This window comes from Glandiceps talaboti, chromosome 11 (assembly GCF_964340395.1).
Source record: "Glandiceps talaboti chromosome 11, keGlaTala1.1, whole genome shotgun sequence".
In the NCBI taxonomy this organism is placed as follows: Eukaryota; Metazoa; Hemichordata; class Enteropneusta; family Spengelidae; genus Glandiceps; species Glandiceps talaboti.
Window position 1 is genome coordinate 12,971,662 of NC_135559.1, and position 21,677 is coordinate 12,993,338.

The 21,677-nt window shown below is 37.5% G+C and overlaps 1 protein-coding gene across 1 annotated transcript; it reads right to left on the reverse strand.

The window, feature by feature from the left end:
* Window positions 1-644: 644 nt before the first annotated feature.
* LOC144442315 (uncharacterized) lies at window positions 645-21,165 on the reverse strand. The gene is made up of 15 exons (XM_078131628.1): window positions 20,861-21,165; window positions 16,563-16,663; window positions 15,151-15,198; window positions 14,000-14,152; window positions 12,601-12,981; window positions 11,369-11,683; window positions 10,375-10,692; window positions 9,120-9,434; window positions 8,291-8,608; window positions 7,291-7,590; window positions 6,248-6,550; window positions 4,753-4,872; window positions 3,700-4,104; window positions 2,960-3,271; window positions 645-2,410 (listed from the first exon to the last, which is right to left on the reverse strand). The coding sequence occupies exons 2-15, from the start codon at window positions 16,618-16,620 to the stop codon at window positions 1,677-1,679; spliced, it is 4,080 nt and encodes a 1,359-aa protein (XP_077987754.1). The 5' UTR covers window positions 16,621-16,663; window positions 20,861-21,165; the 3' UTR covers window positions 645-1,676.
* Between the last annotated feature and the right edge of the window lie 512 nt (window positions 21,166-21,677).

The following is a 21,677-nucleotide window of genomic DNA, read 5'->3' on the forward strand; positions in this document are numbered from 1 at the left end:
ACTGAATAATAGAAACAAAGGCATAAAATAAACAAACGGTGAGGGCGCCCTATACATCACGGCTACTATAACATATCACAGGTATAAAATGTAATATTTACAGAAAAATTCTTTCATTAAAGCTTTCAAATTAGAAATAATACACGTTAACGAATAAACAGCATACTTCCAATATAAAGCTACGCCATGTCTTGTTTAAAGTACAAATAAAATGAAATTTATTAATTCAATCTTGGAAAAAACGACCCTGAGATCCCCGTGCTTTTAATATTTTACTTATCCATGAAGAGTGTTTACTACTTGAGTTTAAGAATAAGAGTTTGTATATAGTACATATTTATGTTTTATCATTCTGTAATTTCAAATTGAAACACACTGTGCTTGTATTTTGATTCGGTTTACTATTTGAGGTGCCGATTCCACGTGCACCTTTAAGATTTTGAAATAATACATTAACCGCATGTTAAACAAGCTTCTAGCCCAACCCCTTAGAGTGACACCCACTCCTGCTCCACCCATCCCAACACTTTAGAGTGTCACCCGCCCCTACCCATCCCATCCCCTTAATGTGATACCCACCCCTACCCCACCCCATGTGACTCCCACACCCTACCTTTCCAATTCCAACCCATTAGACACCCATCACATACATCACCCCTTCCTAACCCAAAGTGTCACCTACAACCTACCCAACCCCACCCCAATCACTATAATCCCTTGAAAATAACATTACCTTCAAACCACGGGCAAATATTAGTTTTCCGGACGGTATCCATAAAATTTCGTGTAAATATAAATTTATATTAAACTAAGTTATCAAAAATCGAGATTAAAAATTGTTTGAATACACTCTACCGTTGCCACGTCAAGTTAATGAAATAACTTAAGAGTCTTTAAAACTGTGTCATGAGAATTATGAGTCCCCAATTCTACATATTCACAAAATACTTAAATTTTATAATAAATAGTGCATAACAGCTGCTTTGAAAGGTTTATCATTATTTCCGTGTAAATGATTATATTGTAAAACTGTACTTTTGTTGTCATGGAAATCTACAAATGCACCCTTAACCTTACCACCGTGAACTTAACCATAGTTCACCTTACCTTATAACTAAAGATGAATATCACGTGACATGATACAATAAAATTTAAAAAAATTCTAATATATGTATCGTCATCATTTTGCGCCTGATAGTCACAGCAGATTTATCACGTGACCGTCAAAATTCAGTCCGTCCCTGGGCCAGACAAGCAATGTATTCTTTCGAGAAATTCAAAAAAATGTCAAAATTGACAAATTCTCAGGAGTTTCTAAACAATACTAATCAAACTTATTTTGATAAGTGGTTTGCGGAAGACATAATTGATTTATGATTTCTTATCAAATGAATGACAATATCCTTCTAACATTATTTATTTTAAAAAGTATGATTTTGCTATCATTTTATTATGTCTAACATATTTTAGACGAAATTAAATTATCACTCATAGAAATAACTTCAAAGTATAAATTTGTGTTTAAATTCTGTATATTATTTACAAAAATAATTTTTTTCTCATGCACGCCATCTTGACATGGTGCTCAGTCTTTCACAAGAAAGAATCAAAACAGTTTTGATAATAATTAGGTGGATTTTGTTTCAGAAAGGGTCTAATATTTCAAAGACGCGTCATCAAACTTCAGTCACATTTTCTTCTTCCTCTTGACTGTCTTCCGTCGTCGACGACGTCAGAACGAGAGCGTTTTGTTCTGCCTCGTCTTTCCACGCACTAGCAGTGAACATAGAACAGTCTGTGGTAAAACGCATAGATCGAAGAGTGTGCAACGTTTCGGACTCGTCCTCTCCATCAGAAATAGCACGACGTTCGGTTCCCAACTCCCTCGCCAACGCTTCGGGTTGAGTTTTCCCCCATCGGACAGGGTCTGGCGTTATCCTGTAAGGACGCCTTTTGAGATTCGTGGAGAGAGTTTGAACGATGTGTCGATGCCTTCCATCGGAGTGTCCGTCATTCATAGATGATGAATTCAGTGTTGTCTGTTTGACGTATCCGCTACGTTGAAGCGTGGAATTTCTCGATGTTGATGACTTCTGACTATGTGTACGCGACAAAGTCGATTGACCTTTCATAGTCTCGCCAAGAGAATCGCGAAATCTTGCAAGTTTGAAGAGTTCGTCTTGTGTGATGCCAGACATTGTAAAACCTCCATTGATAATTATCTCTTTGGTACCCTCTTCCCTTCTTAATTTCTGTAGCTCCTCATCAGAAGTGATACTTTCAGACGCAGTGTCCGACAACACATTGTCGGTCCCTTCCTGTCCCGAGAAGAAATTTCTCCAGTGTCTATTTTGTACAGAATGGCTCTCTCTCAGACTAGTATCCATATTTTCAGGATCCTTGTGGCCGTCTGAAAGGAAGACCAATATAATTGACTAAAAAAATAGCTCCACTCAGACAACTTAAAAGTAATGCCGGTAATGACAAGGTATTCAATATACATGTGATGGTGGTGGATTTACACATATTTTCTTTAAATCAAAATGAATAAATGTCTCCCTCACTGGCAGCATTGCACGAAACAGACTAGTCGTCTTTAAGATACGATGTATCGTACAGCCCAAAGTGGTCACTGATAAAGGCACCGCGACACCTCGTATCGTACCGAGGCTAAAACTGACTTTTGTACTGAAGTCTCTGTGTACACAGCTGGAAGCACATATATGGGTGACGAGTTTCTAGACAACTTGAAACGTTGAGACAAAAATCTACGCACGATTGATCTGGTCTAAATAAACATGTTATCTACCTGGAACCAATGAAATAACGTCAAGACTTTAGTGATACGGATACAACTACTAGAGCATAAATTGTCCCCGTGATTCAGTTGCCACGTTTTCGAATATTGCAAGCAAAATCCTACATATGAATCAGTACTATACATAAACGAAAACCTTACCTATTTCATCTGTGTCTTCATCACCCTCTTCGTCATCCTTCTTTTTGATAACGAAATTATCGTCGCCCTGTAATGTGACGTATGTGTTGTCTAGTCTTTCCAATCGGCCATCTTGTTTGTTATCGTCCCCTTCCCGTGTGATCACACGGCGCTGTGTTTTCTGTTCTCCGTCAATTTCGTCATCATCATCATCATCCTCATTGTCTTCTCTGCCATGCACATGCGTAGTGTGTATTGAGACGTTCTTAATATTAGTTGTCGTCGAGTGACTGTTACCGTGTTGGTTTTTGATGTCGTCAACTTTTTGGGTGCCTGTAAATAATTATAAATAAATAGACTCATCGAGTACATGTAATCATGTATTTTCATATTTGAAACCATTCTTTTCAGAATAGTGTATCCGAATACATAATCAAAATTCTTTATCAAAGATAAGAATTTTGATCACTAATTTTCATTCCAATGAGCAAATTCAACAAACAAAACATAAAACAAACAAACAAACAATCAAACAATCAAACAAACAAACAAACAAACAAACAAACAAACAACTGAATAAGAATGAATGACTTTCTACCAGATGAGTTTTGCTTACACAGTCAAGAATAAGCGAGTTTACAAAGAACGTGTTGGAATTGAAGATAGCCTTCTACGTTCCAAATATGAAAATTCACTTCGCTATATCCCCTGCGAAATTCAATACACGACGATTTAATACATTACTATGAATATATACTTACCCCTACTTTCAGTCGAATTCAGTTGACCCTTTTTAATATTTGACGAATCCTCGACTTTCGACTTTACAACCTTCGACTTTTTCTTTATATCGCCATTATGTTCTGTATCTGTTTTCGAGATGTTGATCTTTGTTATGTCTGTGTCCTGGCCTTGTATGACGTAATGGATGTTGTCATAGTAAAGATACCCAGGTGTTTGTGTCTCTGTAGTCATAGAGTTCACGTAACCATTTGGAATGACCAATGGTGCGCCAGCTCCTGTTTCTGATATCAGGACACCCCTTTCGATGACTGCAACCTCCGCGTCGTCGACTTCTTTCGCTACGTAGCAACAGCCACAGCCGGCAAAACATGGACACTTAGCCAGACACTTGTCCAAGCAATCGCCACAACATTCACAGAAAACTGAAGGAAACGAGAGATATCAAATCGGGTATAAAGATAGAATATAGATATATTCATATATCTACTGTAATTTTTGAAATTCAATATAGGTATCATATACTATTATGCTGCAAGATGTGTTGCTTTTTATTGTTGTGCTGTGTTTGTATTGTATTGTATTGTATTGTATTGTATTGTATTGTATTGTATTGTATTGTATTGTATTGTATTGTATTGTATTGTATTGTATTGTATTGTATTGTGCAGTATTGTATTGTGCAGTATTGTATTGTATTGTATTGTATTGTATTGTATTGTATTGTATTGTATTGTATTGCATTGCATTACATTGTATTGTATTGTACAGTATTGTGCAGTATTGTAAGTGTTCTGTTTTATGTGGTGTTGTTTGTTGCACTGGTTCTGCGTGTTGTGTTATCACAGTTATGTATACTGTGTTGTGTTGTGTTGTGTTGTGTTGTGTTGTGTTGTGTTGTGGTCTGTTGTGTTGTGAACATCTATAATTATCTGAATATACCATCACCTGTAACAGGACTTAGTCATTCTGATGGGGATGGTAGACCAAGACAGATCAAAAGTTAAACACTGAAAAGGTGAACTGCTTGTAAGTAATAACTTTTATAATGAAATCTGTAAATATGTACTTACACACTTTACGTCTCCTACAACAACAGCAACAACAAATCAACAAAATAAGAATAATTAGTAAGGCCAGTAAAAGTAGGAACAACAGCAGCCAGAACCACCATGGAATCCCTGTAGCTAGACCTAGAAACACAAAATATAGAATGAATGAAAAACAATTATGTAGATATTTGTAGCGAAATTTGACGATTTTGAAGAGATGATGACATGTAATAATATCTATCTGATACCTGTACTCAATAACTAATAAATAAAGGTTTGAATGTTTAATTAGTTATATACTTCTGTGGATTTTTCATCAGAAGTTCTATACTTCTGTGGATTTTGTCATCAGAAGTTATATACTTCTGTGGATTTTGTCCTCAGAAGTTCTATACTTCTGTAGATTTTGTCATCAGAAGTTCTATACTTCTGTTGATTTTGTCATCAGAAGTTCTATACTTCTGTGGATTTTGTCATCAGAAGTTCTATACCTGTGTGGATTTTGTCATCAGAAGTTCTATACCTGTGTGGATTTTGTCCTCAGAAGTTCTATACCTGTGTGGATTTTGTCACCAGAAGTTCTATACCTCTGTGGATTTTGTCACCAGAAGTTCTATACCTCTGTGGATTTTGTCACCAGAAGTTCTATACCTCTGTGGATTTTGTCCTCAGAAGTTCTATACTTCTGTAGATTTTGTCATCAGAAGTTCTATACTTCTGTTGATTTTGTCATCAGAAGTTCTATACTTCTGTGGATTTTGTCCTCAGAAGTTCTATACCTGTGTGGATTTTGTCATGAGAAGTTTTATACCTGTGTGGATTTTGTCATCAGAAGTTCTATACCTGTGTGGATTTTGTCATCAGAAGTTCTATACTTCTGTTGATTTTGTCATCAGAAGTTCTATACCTCTGTGGATTTTGTCATCAGAAGTTCTATACCTCTGTGGATTTTGTCCTCAGAAGTTCTATACCTCTGTGGATTTTGTCCTCAGAAGTTCTATACCTCTGTGGATTTTGTCATCAGAAGTTCTATACTTCTGTGGATTTTGTCCTCAGAAGTTCTATACTTCTGTGGATTTTGTCATCAGAAGTTCTATACCTCTGTGGATTTTGTCCTCAGAAGTTCTATACCTGTGTGGATTTTGTCAAGAAGTTCTATACCTCTGTTGATTTTGTTAAGAAGTTCTATACCTCTGTGGATTTTGTTAAGAAGTTCTATACCTCTGTGGATTTTGTCAAGTGGTTCTATACCTCTGTGGATTTTGTCAAGATGTTCTATACACCGCTGTGGATTTTGTTAAAAACATCTGTGCCTCTGTAAGAAGTTCTATACTTTTGTGGATTTTGTCAAGAAGTTCTATACCTATGTGGATTTTGTTAAGAAGTTCTATACCTCTGGATTTTGTCAAAAAGTTCTATATCTTGAATAATATTTTTGACAAGTGCATTAAAAATGACCAAGGCACTCGTCATGGTGAATTTTCCAGACCCCTTTAATGATGATGACGTAACTTACCCTCGTATTCTAGTGGTCCAATTTCACAATAGTGTGCCTCGTCATAAGTTTGATGGTGAGAAGTACACACAAAGGTGGCGCCCTCCAAGTCTGACGTCAGATTGAGTTGGAGTCCAAGGCGTCGAAAACCTGTAGCTGAGTCCAACCACTGCCCTTCATATGCTACCCCATCTCTACTCCATTCTAACGTTGCTGGCGGTAATCCACCACGTGACTCGCAAACCAGTAACGTGCTGTCATCTTTTATCAGGTGTTCGTTGGTTATAGTACATTTTGGATACCCATCATGAGGTGGTTCCAATACTGCAACAAGAATGAAACAGACGGTGTCTCAACATGTAGTTACAACAGTGCTGTTTGGATAAGACACAGGGACAAAAGTGTACGTTGTATATACTTGTTTTAACTGTAACTGCTTTTAACTGAAGGCAACCTTTAGAGGATAGACTAGATCGAGAAAATGGCTTCATTCAACGCAAAATCCTGAACTTGTGTATTTGGCTCGGATTTTGAAGCCGAGTCCAGTATTCTGCAGGTGTGTCTATAGTTTTGAAGAAATATGCTGCTACATACTGAAATATCTATACAGAACAAAATTACGTAACCGTCACGATTATACATAAACTTGTGTAACCTTATAAAAGAAGAGAAGAATGTAAGTTGTTGATCTTTTATTGCTTCATCACGCACAGCAAGCATGATGTTACCTTGGCAACCAACTTTTGATGATACCACTGTCTATATGTAAATATGAACTACAAATTTTGGTGTTTATGTTATCTTGGGTCGTATTTTGTTGCTCTCTTTTTAAAAATGAATACAGAAATGAAATTTTAATATTTTTAATTCATGCAATGTCTATTGCCACATAAGAGTTTTCAAGATACTTTGATATGATAGCTGCCCTGTCAGAAATGAAACCTAATTTTTACAGTGAAACTTCTCATTTTCTATCGAATTCATTGTCCTTTTGTATCACAGTGACTGAAGGTCTTTGAACTCAAAATTATGTGCCCTAAAATGATAATGATAATAATACATACTGCCTGTGTTAATCCGACCAGTGGAACATGACTTTGGAGCTGAGAACATCACGTGATTTGAAACACAGACGAACTCTAACCCTTGTAATGAATACGTCAGAGGCATTTCCACAACGAGTTGTACCATAGCTGGATCTTTCGAAACGCTGAGGATGCTGGGAACATCGTCGCCATTTTGAGTCCACTGCAGATTGGCGGATGGACTGCCACCTTGAGATTCACAAGTTAGTTGTAATGTTTGACTGTTGTCGATTATGCTCCAGGAACATTGAGGGTAATTTGCCAAAGGTGAAATAGGATCTGTAAAAAGAAAAGATGGAGAATTCCATGACTGCGCATGCTTATTACCACTGTATCTATGATGTACCTTAATATTTCATCTTATCAAATATAATCCATTCTACAAATTAGCTATAGAATGATTAATAAGTATGATGGAATATACCATAATACTTGTAGGACTGTCACCTTGTACTTTTTATGAAATATTTAATACACAGATATTTCTATGAAATATTTGATACCAAAATAAATACCATTTTGTCGTCCATATGGCCACTATTAATTATGTCATACGAAATATATTTGAATAAAGTGCTAAAAAACACAACCCCTCATCAAAACTTGCCGTTCTAGACCTGGCTAGTTTAGAAACAGGTTTGATGTTACACATTGCATTCAAATCTGTGAACCACGTGTTTAACTCATTCATCCGTTAGCAAAAATTGAAACCTTGGAAATAGTAAGCAAACTTAACCCTTTGACCATTTCGTTTGAATTTCGGTATTATTTCAGAATTACAAAGATATTAAAGATCTTAGACATTGCTTACTAGACTTTATTTGAGCTGTGTATTTATTAGACTTGACTTGTTAGTTCTATGCAAACGTTCCCGTCCCCTAAACACACGTATACTATTTTCTATATGATGGACCAAAGCCTACACTTTCGAAAAACAAAAGGTAGGAACAAAACAAACCATTGGTCGTTCATGGCTCACCTGTAACATTCACTACAGCGGTGAGAGACCTAACCTCGGGACTGTTATCGGCTTCTGTCACTCTGGCCTGGTAGTATCCCTCATCGATCGCCGAGATGTCGGTGATACGTAGATTATACTCCCCAATAGAGCTATCCCCAACTATCGAGAATCGCGAGTTGCTATTGGTAATCATAGTGTTCATTGAAATATCTTGGCCATCTTTGGACCAGATTGCATCCCCTTCTTTGTGAACGATTTGTAATTCCAATATCACTGTATCGGACGCAGAAATGTTGACAGAACTTGGGTTTTTTACAATCTCCTGCGTTGCAATATCTGGGAAGAAAGAGATACGAATGTTTAATTTTTTTAGTTGTTTGTTAAAACTATACTCCAATGATTTTCATAATCAATGCATAATCAAAGTCATGTAAATTTTGAACATAATATGTCTAAACTAGATATGACAAAGCATGCAAATCGTGAACTAACAGTGGAAAAATTCATCATTTGTAGGTGAATAAAGCTGAACTTTTGGAATTTTGATAGTCCCATACTAGTACATCGAGCGTCAATTACACTCAGTGCTCAATGCAACAGAAAGGTACACTTTCAAGAATCTTGTAGTCTTCCTTGCATTGATTTAGTTTCGCGCATTGTTGAGTGACGTAATTTCATTTCTCTAGAAAATGACGTCATAAATTATTTTTAACATTCTACCCAATGCAATTAACAATTTTGTCGGTGGTTCATTATGACAACAAGACGTCGAACTGTTCTTCACTTTCTGAAATAAATAACATACTAAATTAACTACAGGTAAATTTATATGTGAAAAAAAACTCACCGTGTACTGTGACCGTGATTGGGTCTGTTGTTATGGCAGAGTCTATACTGCCCCCAGTGACGATCACACTGTAGGATCCAGCATCCGACAACCTTACATCAGTGATGACAAGGTTGTATACACCTGATGACGCTCCACCACTGATACTAATACGTGCATCGTTGACTGCAACACTCAGGTCACTGTTCATAGTCAGGGCGCCATTTTTTCTCCAAGAGAGTGTGCCATGTTTGTTTGAAACCGTCACGTACAGTGTGAGAGTATTGCCCTCCACGATTGTAACAGCGTCGGGTGTCCTCGTGAAGGCCTGGCGTCCTAGGAAGAGGAAGTGAAAAATAATTAACGACATATAGACTGTTAAAAAGAACAAACGGACACAGAAAGATTGAAATAGAGCATTACTTGTGACAACTTATGAATTATGTACGTGTTAGCACTTCCGAGAGTTAACTGTATTTCATGACATAAACACAATCGGGAAAACCTGATTGCTCCGACATTCGGCCAATTATTTTAAGATCGATAACGATTCACGATTTGTAAAGAATTTTTTAGGAATGTAGACTAGAGAACCAGCGAAAAAAAACCGTATTTGTATTAAAGTTCGGAATTAGGGACAGGAAATTGACCCGTGCTGTTGACAAAGAGTGGCTATTGTAAATAACATTCGACATATAACAAGTGTAATTTTCTTTAATGTTTTTTTTTCGCAAAACAATCGAAATCGAGAGTGGAAATTAAAATTGATATTATTAAATAGTGTTAGAGTTTAATATAGCAGAACTTTATAATTATTATCCTTGGCACAGACCTATAGCGACACAACGGCCTTTCATGATATTTCCCCAGCCTCTCAAGCGAATAGGATCAAAGCATTCACATTGTGAGTTTGCATCCTCTCTCCCACTAGGTAACAAATTATACACAGGGTTGACTGGGGCACAAACGTGGTTCAAATCTTATCCAACAGACAGCAGAGACGATGCTCGAAAGCCTGTGTGTGTACATGTGTGTGTGTGTGTGTGTGTGTGTGTGTGTGTGTGTGTGTGTGTGTATTTGTGTATCTCTCTCTCTCGCGCTCGCTCTCTCTCCTCTCTCTCTCTCTCTCTCTCTCTCTCTCTCTCTCTCTCTCTCTCTCTCTCTCTCTCTCTCTCTCTCTCTCTCTCTCTCTCTCTCTCTCTCTCTCTCTCTCTCTCTCTCTCTCTCCTCTCTCATGTGTAAGTGGCAATGTTCAAAACACTCAATATCTACTCACTCCTGACTGTTAACTGTGCATTCCCAGACCGTAATTCTGCACTATTGTCTGCAGCCGTGACTCTAACGCTGTAGGCTGCGTCGTCGCTAAGCTCAGCGTGCACAACTGCAAGGTGGTACTCCCCTTCTGCGTGGTTACCGACGATAGAATAGCGACTGTTGCCATTGGTGATGGTGTTGTCGCTGCTGATGTCGAAGCCATTTTTGGACCAAATCACAGTCCCTTCCTTGTTCAAGATCTGACACGTTAGAACGGCGTTACGCCCTTCCACAACGACAGTGTCGTTTGGTACTTGTATGAAGCTTTGAATGGCAGCAGCTGGAATATTTGAAAACAGAAAAAAGAAATGCACTTCTTAGATACTACACTGCACTTCTAAGATATGTCGTTGCGCCCTCACCGACCGTCACGACGTACCTAGGCACTCTAGTTGGATTCTCCTTGTCACACCTAAATCACATTCTCACTTCCACTTTAAGGTACGACAAAAACAAACACAATACATAGAACAGAGTAAGACCATCCGGTAGTGGTGTAAACCTTATTCACTGTTGGGAAACAACCATTGGAACATTTGTTGACCTAGAGCTTGGCCTTTGCGCATCTCTTTTCGTTTTGAAATGATTTCGTTGAAGGAGGTCAATGCCTTTCTTTTATATGCTATACTCGTACATCTTAAATTACATTCCTACAATTACTAAGTATTTTTTTTATATTTTGAGTTTCATTGACACTTAAACTTTGAAAGGGTAAAATATACCAAATCCATGGTTGCCGCTATTTACAACCGTGGCAACAGAAAAAAAGACCTAACTATAGCTTTGTACTGGCAAATGATCTGTCGGTTGCTAGAAGTTACAAAGTACCTCGAATTATACACGAATTAATGTGTCGATACCAAAGGCAGAGTTGGGGGAAGAAAAATCGATGCTTCCAATTTTGTCGGAAAATATTATTCAAATGATTTAAAAGAAAAAGACGAAATAATACTCACTGTGGACAGTAAGAGTAACAGCAGCTGTCTCTATGGCAACGTGGCCATACCTCGCTGAGACGTACGCTTTGTACGTCCCTCTTTCATGTGCACCAACATTCCACATAAATAAATTGAAGATTGAATTATTTCCTTCGCTGATAATACTGTATCTCGTCTCAGTTACATTCATTTCAAGGTCATAGTTCAAATAAAGGTAGTCATCTTTGATCCAAGACATGACTCCGAATTTGTCTTTGACGGAACATTGGAAGGTAACGTTAGCGCCCTCAGTCGCCGTTATACTGATGGGCTCGACTGTGAACTTCTGTTGCTCTGTAAAAAGAAAAGATAATATGCAATACAATACAAAAGTTAATATCCAAAATAAAACCCACTGTCGCAAATGCTTTGAAGGACATATTTTGTAAAAAGTGCGGTTGGCTAGAAAAATAACTGATAATACAGAGATTTCGGTAGAACTCTCACTTTGAAGTCAACCATGTTACATATTGTAAACTGCAATGCAGTACAGGAAAGTGTGTGCGTCTTTCAAGGCCACACAGTAGCAACAACTGTGTCCTGGGTAACGACAAAATATCCGTCTGTCATTCCATTGAGTTGTCAACCGAAGCTTTGAGTGGAAGTAGACCTTTTAACACACTTTTACAACCAGACAATAAATCTATGAAACTGTCGTTAACACATCTGCGAGAACGCAATTGTTTTGTTCCCCGTACCGCCTTCATTTTCTATATCTGTTGACAACTTTTTGGATTGGGTCGGTAGTACCATAACCTGAATTCCTTAACCTCGCTTGACGTCACTGTGTACTGCACAAATTCACAAGATCTTGTACATGTGTTATGGTTGGCGACTTGTGTGCAGAGCTTAATCATTGTGGAATTATTATGCATACAGTAAATCGCCATGTGGAGCAAAAGCGTTCTAGAGATTAAACCGTTCGTTTACATGTAAGGAACCGTTGGTTTTACCTAATTATACACAAAGCTTGGTCATCTTTGAATCACACATTTTTCAAAAATGTTAACGACAAAATTAAATCGACATCTGGAGAAAAGTGTTCGTCAGAAATAACAGTAGTTATAAGTGGTTGTTGGTTGAGTATGGCACCATGACAGGAAAACCCCTCCACCCCCTCCCAAATATGTTTGCTTCCTCTAAATTAAATAGCACCCTCACCTCACGTCGTACAAATCCACCAAACCGTGCGAATCAACGAGTAAACCTACCTGATGCAGTCCAATCCACTTTCCATCCTTTATATTCTCGGGATTTATCAGTATCAAACACGGACCAGAATGCATTGCCGCCAAGGGTCAAAGGTTTTGGAGCAGTGTTACCTTGATACACCAAATGTACTGGGTATGTGGTTTTGTTCTCAAATGGTAGTGCCAAAGGGTAGACGAGTCCCTGTCCGAGGTGCATCTCGTCCTTGTGTGTTTCTACTTCGAAGACGGGGTCCCCGGTAAAAGTCACAGAAGTAGCGCCTGGTATGTAGATTAAATATAATTTTCGATGTCGACTTATGTATAGGTTTGGGTAGTTTGGTGAGCTCATGGACCCCGTCCAGCAATGCATTCCGAAACACGTCCATTTATCGTTCAGCGGACCTGCAAACATGAGATACAGTTATTAGTTACATAGTTGTGCATATGTTCATTTATTGGTGGAAAAAAAAACGCGCGAAAAGTCATGAAAATTTAATGCAAATGAAAACTTTGCATAATGTGCCTACTTCCCATTTTTGAATAAAATTTAGAATTTACTCCTCATGTCATCATGAAGACTGTTGTTTTATGAGTTTTAGTCTAAAATTAACTTGAAAGAGAACAAAAAGTTACAGTACTAGAACTGTGTGGAAAAATAGTTTGGCAGGAAAATGATCGGTATTAAAGGACGCCATGCAGTTAGATAGTTAGGTATATTAAGTTTCTGTGTGAGATATTAGTTGTTTTTGAAACTAGAGTGTGTTACTTTCCTTCCCAAAATTTGATCTCGTAGCCAAGTCAGAACTTTATAAACAAACATACAACAAAAAATATCATGATATGATGATATTCGCCAATAGTCATTTCCAACAGTACTGTGACTCCCCTAATCACTGGGTTACCTGTGGACTGAATCTGAATTCAAAATCACTAAGGTATACCCCATTTCATGACAGTGTTCACTGACTCAGTGTGATGCAACCGCACAGAAACCAATATCAAACTGCACATGCTACATTTTAAGATATATTGAATGAATATAGTTCTTGCTAAATGAAAATGAACTAACATGACATTACACAGACAGCAAATGCAGACGTCAAGTCAGTGGCGCCCGTGAGTCTGTGCATAGTTGTAGTACATTCAAATGGTTTATTTCATTTATACAAGATGTAGCAAGAAACTGCAATCTCCACATCTTAAAGGGAATAAACAGTTTCTTATTGGTTTCTGAATGGTTGTATCACAAACAGAACCAGTGAACACTAATATGAAACGAGCTGTAAAAGAAGGGCTAGTACTTCCTTACACTAAACTGACAGATTCGTCGTTCTTTCCACTCCACCACATTGCTGCCAGCAGGGTGTAACCGACAGCAAATTGAAACACAAACAACGGAGAATCGTTCGTGTTTACTTACCTGCAAATTCATCACAGTTATACCCCATGTAGTAGAGTTGGTGTGGACATTCGCACACGTACTGCGGTTCTGTCGGGTCATCCATAGGACGATTAAAACATGGACCACGATAATCTGTTCCCGATACTCCACAAGGGTTTGAAGCACATTCTCCTGTCAAATGATAAAGTATGCAAATATGAATTGAGTACCAACGAGTTCAAACAGGGTTGACGTGTATTCTGGTGGCCGATCGTGTAAACCACAGACAAGTAATATAAGACTTACTTGTCTGTGTATAAAGTTAGTAAGGATTCGCTTATCCACAGTTACAATTGGTTCAAAACACGTGAAAATTAGTTTGCATAATGTAACAAGTAATATTTACTTGTTACATTATGTAGTAAACTCATTTATTTACTACATTGAGCTCGTGGAAAATACGAAGTAGTTGGTACGTGATAAAGTTCATGAACAATAACCCAACGCTTTGCTAAAGGGCTGCAGAAACTATGACACATGTATCATCTTAGGATCAGAAATTTAGGTTTCAAAACACCAAGCTTCATCTCGGTTACCTCCACATTTTTCAGAGGTCTGAGCGATCACTAGGCCTCTTTGGGCATGCTGAACCAGGCATGCCATCCATGTGTTGATGACGATTTGCTCTGAAGTAACTCTCAAGTGTGTACTCTGTGTAGTTTTTCAAACCACTATAGAAATTTTTCTACTATAATAATGGTGATATGGAGATATTTTGTACTCTGGCTCTGGTCGCTAATGGTGCCTCGTTTTAGAGACTGTGCCATTTCATTGACAGTGGAGGGTGTCGTGATGGCCGTCTGCTGTGTTGTGGCGGTCTCTATTATTTTGTCGTTTTTACTACTTTGCTATGTTAGTATTTTCCTAACATCTGGACATTTTAGTAACAGTTTTTCAAATAGTGTATATATATTTTTTTATGTTTGTTTTGTTTTTCCTGTCGGTTGTACAGTGCAGTGTGATTATTTTTAATTTGTAATGCGGTTTAAAAGAAAAATTTAGATTAAGCTTAAGATTGAGATTAAGATTACGATTTTTAACAGTGAAAAACTAAATTTTGCAACAAACTTAATAGAAAATGTTGAGGGTTTAAAAAGTGTTGTCTTTGCTAAGATAACTATAAAGCTTACCGTCGGTGTCACCCGGATCAATCGTAGGTGTGGGTGCTTGAGAAGTAGCTGAAAATAACACAATACCACAATTATTGGTTATCAATACTTTCAAAAAGAAACGGGGAAAAACATAATGATAATATTGAATTTAAAAATATAACATGTGATATAATCTTGATATATGTATATGAAGTCATATAAATGGATATTATGAGAATCATCGGTAGATCTAGATGCTTCAAAAAAGCACGTACTTGTCAAACACACATAATTTAATTTGTGTTTTGCTGTCTCTGTTATAATCAGCCGTGTACAAACACACAGACACACGCATACACACCCACACCCACCCACTCACAAACACAGACAGACACACAAATACATACATACATACATACATACATACATACATACATACACAGACAGACAGACAGACAGACAGACAGACACACACATACATACATACATACATACATACATACATACATACATACATACATACATACATACATGCATGCATATATACACAGACAGACAGACAGACAGAGACAGACACACACAAATAGACAGACAGACAGACACACACACAGACAAACAAACAAACAAACAAACACAAACACAAACACAAACACAAACACAAACACAAACACACACACACACACACACACACACACACACACACACACACACATATTCCTGGACCAGCATATTATACCTAAACTAAGCTATTGGTATAACCTAAAACGTATATTTGTCTCTGCAAAAAAAACCGGTACGGTGCCGCGTTGTCTTAATTGTCGTTCTACGTGCCATTCGTGAATACAGTCGAAAGAAAAGACGCACCGATAGCGTGAACTTGTCACCCCATCAACAAGGCAAGGCCTTCTACAACAAACACATCTTTGGATGACCTTTAGCTCGTACAACGTAATGATTGACACTTTCAGAGGATATAAAAAACTTTTTATTCAGAATATAATACATGCATACTTTGTCAAAGGTATAAACCCTGCTATTGGGCGAGTATGCTGACTTTTGTGACAAACACCGCAATACCGAGTTTTCATTATATCATTTTGAAAATCAGAAATCTAAGTGCAGTTTGGAAATAACCTCACAGGGGAACGCCATTCCCGGAAATAGAGACATTTTAATAAAAAATGGATTCTGGAGAGTCATTTCTTGATTTTACATTACCCATATTTTCCACCTTTATCCCACGGTGTGATTTTAGATTTGATTCTAATTACGGTTTGATAAATAATTTTGTATTTACAATGTATACTGTCTTCAGTTGAAAACAGCCCATCGATTATTGTAGACGTGCCCTTATTAGGACAAATATGCAAGCAAAAAAAACCATTAATTTTTACTGAAATTCGTCAAAAAACTAGCTCCAAGGAAATGGTTTGTGATATTATTACACTTACCTAGGTCCAAAGTGGAAATAAAAAGAGCGAAAAATAAACCAATTCCTCCTGTTTGCATGTTCTGTCTCTTACTTTTACAACGTTACAAAACGGAGTTCTTTCTAAGAAAAAAAAGAAGAAAAAATCAAGGATTTCCGTTAGTTCATCCAAAATTCGTCTAATAAACGTATTAAACGCTGCCCAAGGTGATTATTCGATTTCTCTTCATGTCTTGAGTATGGTAATAAAGTCACTGTTTTTCGCTCAGGGCATTTATTTGCACGTTTTTGAAAGCACACATCGTCAGTGATTGCCTTTGACTAGCAATATCGATCTGTATGCTGTAATCAAAAGCTAAATAAAAAGTGAACGAACAGTTCAAATAATGAGTTTGCCTGCGTATATTTAATCAAGTGTTAGTGTACTGTGTTATAGCCTGAGGTGGTGTATTTTATTACTCACAACCCAGACTAATTAAGTGGATTATTCGTGAGAGGTTGGTGTAGATGAAAAATTTCAGTTCAGTAATCAAACACAATAAATATGGCTATTTGTTTTGAACACTTTCTTCTATTACGACACTAGCTAAGCCTCGTGGATCATTTTATATGGTGATTTATTATGGCGTGGTGTCAAATACTTAGCGTGTCATGATCATGTACAGTAAAACATATTTGATTATAACTTCATAATTTGGGGCAAATATTTCGTAACGATGACAAAGGGTGTAATAAAAGCAAAGTGATTTTGTGCATTTTACAAGAAACAAGGACATTCCGTGACGGAAACGAGTTCAAAATGGCGGCTAGCTGCGAATATGATGATAAATTGTGTAATAACACGAATTGGTTTTTTTCAATTTTACATGAAACGTGCATCTAAAACGAAAATGAGTTCAAATGGAGACTGGTTTAATATTAATCAAAAATTAGAAGAAGAAAAATGAACCCCTTGAGGGCAATTACATGTTGTAATGCGTCAAAAATATTGGTTTCGCGCTCTTTCTTATCTGGTTATTACATTTGTGAATTGCTTTAATAGAATACAAACGTACTGTAGTAGTGGGACGCCGTGTGGAAGCTTAAGGTGTGTGGATAAACACACATAAATACAAACAAACTCTCTGACTATGTATTCAACGCGATATAAGTATTGGAATAACAGAAGAATCTACGTTCACGGTCGGTATTGTATGCATGGACAACACAATGTCCAGTCGGTATTGTATGCATGGACAATACAGTGTCCAGTCCGTATTGTATGCATGGGCAACACAGGGTCCAAGATCTCAAAAGACAGTGTTCTCAATGTGAGTGGAACACACACCTTGGATCACTGGTGTATACAGTATTGAGACCAGTAAATTAATCTATATATACACACTATGCTAATATAATGGCGTTGTGATACAATAGTAAATGAAAGGTACTGACATTTTTCGCCTGTCGTATTATCCCCCCCCCCCCCACACGGTTTTACTTTGATGCATTCATCAATGAATTATGCTTAACCATGATTTACAGTTTACATAAAATTCACTGTGGAGTGTATACAGATCACAGTCACTGTAGTAGTATAGGGGGTATCACAGAATTGACAATTGTGTTAAATGGACTTATAGACGTCCTCGTAGCAGTCCAGTGAATCATGTCTGACCCTGTGTGACCCCTTTTGATGCCAAACCTTCAGAGAAATAATGAAATGTTTATGAAATTTGGACGATAATATTTTCCATTTTTTACGATTTTCGCGATCAATTTCAGTTCAACAACAAACGCATCTCATTCCAAAGCTATGGTATGTGTAACGTTTTGACTTTAAAAGACAAATTTTGGTTCTGGTAGAAATTTGGCAGGTGGTTAATATAATTTTTGGTAACCTCAAAATAAGTATTATAACTTCTGTCATATTTATCACCGTTAATCCCTGGATTGGTTTATAGGTTGCTCAAAAAAAGGCGCGAAAGAATTAAGAAATTGAAGCCCCTTTTTTGGTTTTGACTACAGAGCATCTATCATAGTAAAACCCATGTCACTCTGATGTCAACAGTTTTTGAACTATCCTGAGAGCTATTTGAAGCATATCTTGCTAAATCCGATATAAATCACATGTTTGCCTCTTCGTATTAAAGACAGTTAGATTCACAAAGTTGTCGGTGGCCGAGTGGTTAATTCTTGTCTCCTGTTGTGTATGGTATTCAATACTTTTGTGGCACCGAGTATACATGTGTATTCTGCTAAAAAGAACAAAGTAATTGTCTGATTGCGGTGTCATATATCTAGACTATACTTGTTTGTTAACAGGTAGGTCCGCCAGACCGACAACCATTTCCTTTGATGGTTATTCACCACCAAATGGTGTTTTTTGTCCCCAATAAAGTTATTATCCATTCTGAACAGACTTGAGTTGTTCTCGAGAGCCCTCTAGACATATGATAACTTTTTTCAAAAAAAAAAATAATGTAATATATTATAGTGACTGACGACGACAAACTGTCCCTTCTCAACGGGAGGAGTCAATCTGAACTCTGACCTTTCGGGGAGTTAAATGCGAAGGAATATAAGATTGGAGATGTATAAATACAGCGGTCATTTAGGTGTGAATTGCGATCTTAGAAGATGTCAAGTAAACAGGCGTTGTCAACGACTTTGGGTTGACCTGGTTTGACCCCTACCATTGTGTGTTATTTGCACCTTTTGGATGCTGTCATTATCATCCGCTATTGTGCCCTGTGAATGACTACGCGACAAGTCTGTGTGTGACCCCAAAGTTCTTTTTGACACTCTTTGTGACGTCACTTCATATATATATGTTGTCGTCTCATTAAAACGAATTGTACGCCAATGGTTTTCAAGTGAACCGTAAAGCCGCACATCTATTCAGCACAATAGTATCGCTCTTCTTGGTTTCCACGACAACCGAATTCTATTCGTTGACCATGGTTTGGATGGTCAAATCATTGTGACTATACAATGACATTGGCATTTGCCGTCCGTGACCCTTTGAATGTTCTTGTCGTTAGACTTTTGATTCGTCTAACCTGCTTATTTCAATGCATGACGGTTTTTATGTTTCTTTGCAATGGAATACAAAAGCGTTTATTCTCTCTTGGACAAACCAATTGTGGTTACGGAATATGTTGCTCAGAATTTATCAAAATATTTTCAGATTTTGTAATCCGAACATGGTGGCAAACGTTCGATTTCTGATATGTAAACTTTTGCCTTCAACTATAACTGTTTACCTTGACATTGGGGTAAACATCGATTAGAAAATGTGGGGTGGGGATATAAAAATAGATTTTATGCTTGTCCGAGAGTACAATTATTTGACGCGACAATAAAAACCTAAACAGTTGTAAAGGAAAGAAACGTTCACTTAGTGGTGACAAGAAGCACTCTATGGTAACATAAAGAACACTCTGTTTTTAAGAGTTAGAAAGGGCAGAGATTTTTTTAACTTGGCGGTGACGCGCTGAACATAGTGATATACTTTGGCGTTCGTTAAAGAACTCTCAGTTGAAATCACGTCACAAAACTTTCTCAAAGAGAATAGATAAAACGGGGACGTGGTCTGATAAAAAAAGTAATCTATCGGGACTTTACGAGTATATATGTCACTCCACCAAAATCCACTTTTAGGCTCCCTTGGACGACGTTTACACATTGGACTTGGGCCAAGTCAACCTATGTATATAAACAACCCAGTGTATTACAAACATATACTGTGAGTAGATTAGCTGTGACGTTGATCAAGGCTATGTCACTAACACATACACTTCCTCAAGGTTTATAAGAACAATTGGCGAACTTGACAATGGGATGACAATGAAAATAGAAATGTCAAGAGTCCTTTGTCAAGTTCGACTTGAAATAATTCTGGGCCGCAGGGTCTTCTGATTCTGAAATATGTTTGATTTTATATTTGTTAGCAAACAAACTTTCTGACAAGGTATGTGCAGATTAGCTGTGACGTTGGTCAAGGCTACGTAACAATACATTTCCTCAAGGTTTATTAGAACAATTGGCGAACTTGACAATGGGATGACAATGAAAATAGAAATGTCAAGAGTCCTTTGTCAAGTTCGACTTGAAATAATTCTGGGCCGCAGGGTCTTCTGATTCTGAAATATGTTTGATTTTATATTTGATAGCAAACAAACTTTCTGTTCTGACAAGGTGTGTAAAGGATTAACCACAAACCCGACTTCAAGCGAGATGTTGTCAGTTTGAAAGTGATTTTTGACTACAGAAATATGTATCTGATGAGCAAAACATAAGCTTCTATCATTTGGGGGAAAAAATAATTATAAAGCTTACCTTTTACAACTCCCCTATTGGACGTCGGGGGTTGTTGTTTCCACTATTTTTATCCGTAGAAAAGTTCTCGTCGTCAGCTCAAAGCAGAGAAACACAGCGTTGTGAAAATGTCCAGGTAGCCTTGTCACTCTCTGATGTAAACAGTAATGAGTACGAGTATATACCTATATAGATAGCCTTTCTATCCTTTCCATATTGTCCAAGATTTATACAAGTAACAGAACAGGGGGTAGCATGCCTTGTATTCAATACTGGATAGTCCATGTATATCATGTGTTACTTAAATACACGTCTGTGATGTCTCATTTGCATGTATCCATGGCTGTAAACAGAGACTCGACCAACATCGCCGAGTTCAGATTGAGGCTCATCATATTGTGTTTGAAGCCGCCCATAAAATCAGACCCCTTTTCATATTCAAATTTCCCTTTCTTATATGTGAGGAGGCGCTGTTCATATGTCTTTCGGTCAGGCATGACTTCAGTCGCAATACAAGCATGACAAAGCTATAGTAATTACTATGTATACTTACTAGATATTGCCTAAATTAGCAGTGCGCCTTTTCCCAACAAAAGCGATTTCCCGCGTGCACCAGATGCACTGTATGCTGTAACTTTTTACGTTCCTCCCAATTCTACGTGAAAGTGTGGATAACTCGCAGACAATGATACTCACGTGCTCTCGCGATTCACCTGCAGATGGTAAACACACACTAGATGATAAGACACGTACTGCATTCGCCAGAGTGAGAGTGTGGCATGGTTTCTGAGCCTTCAATTGTATTTAAGACTCAGAATTGCAATTTATCATTTATACT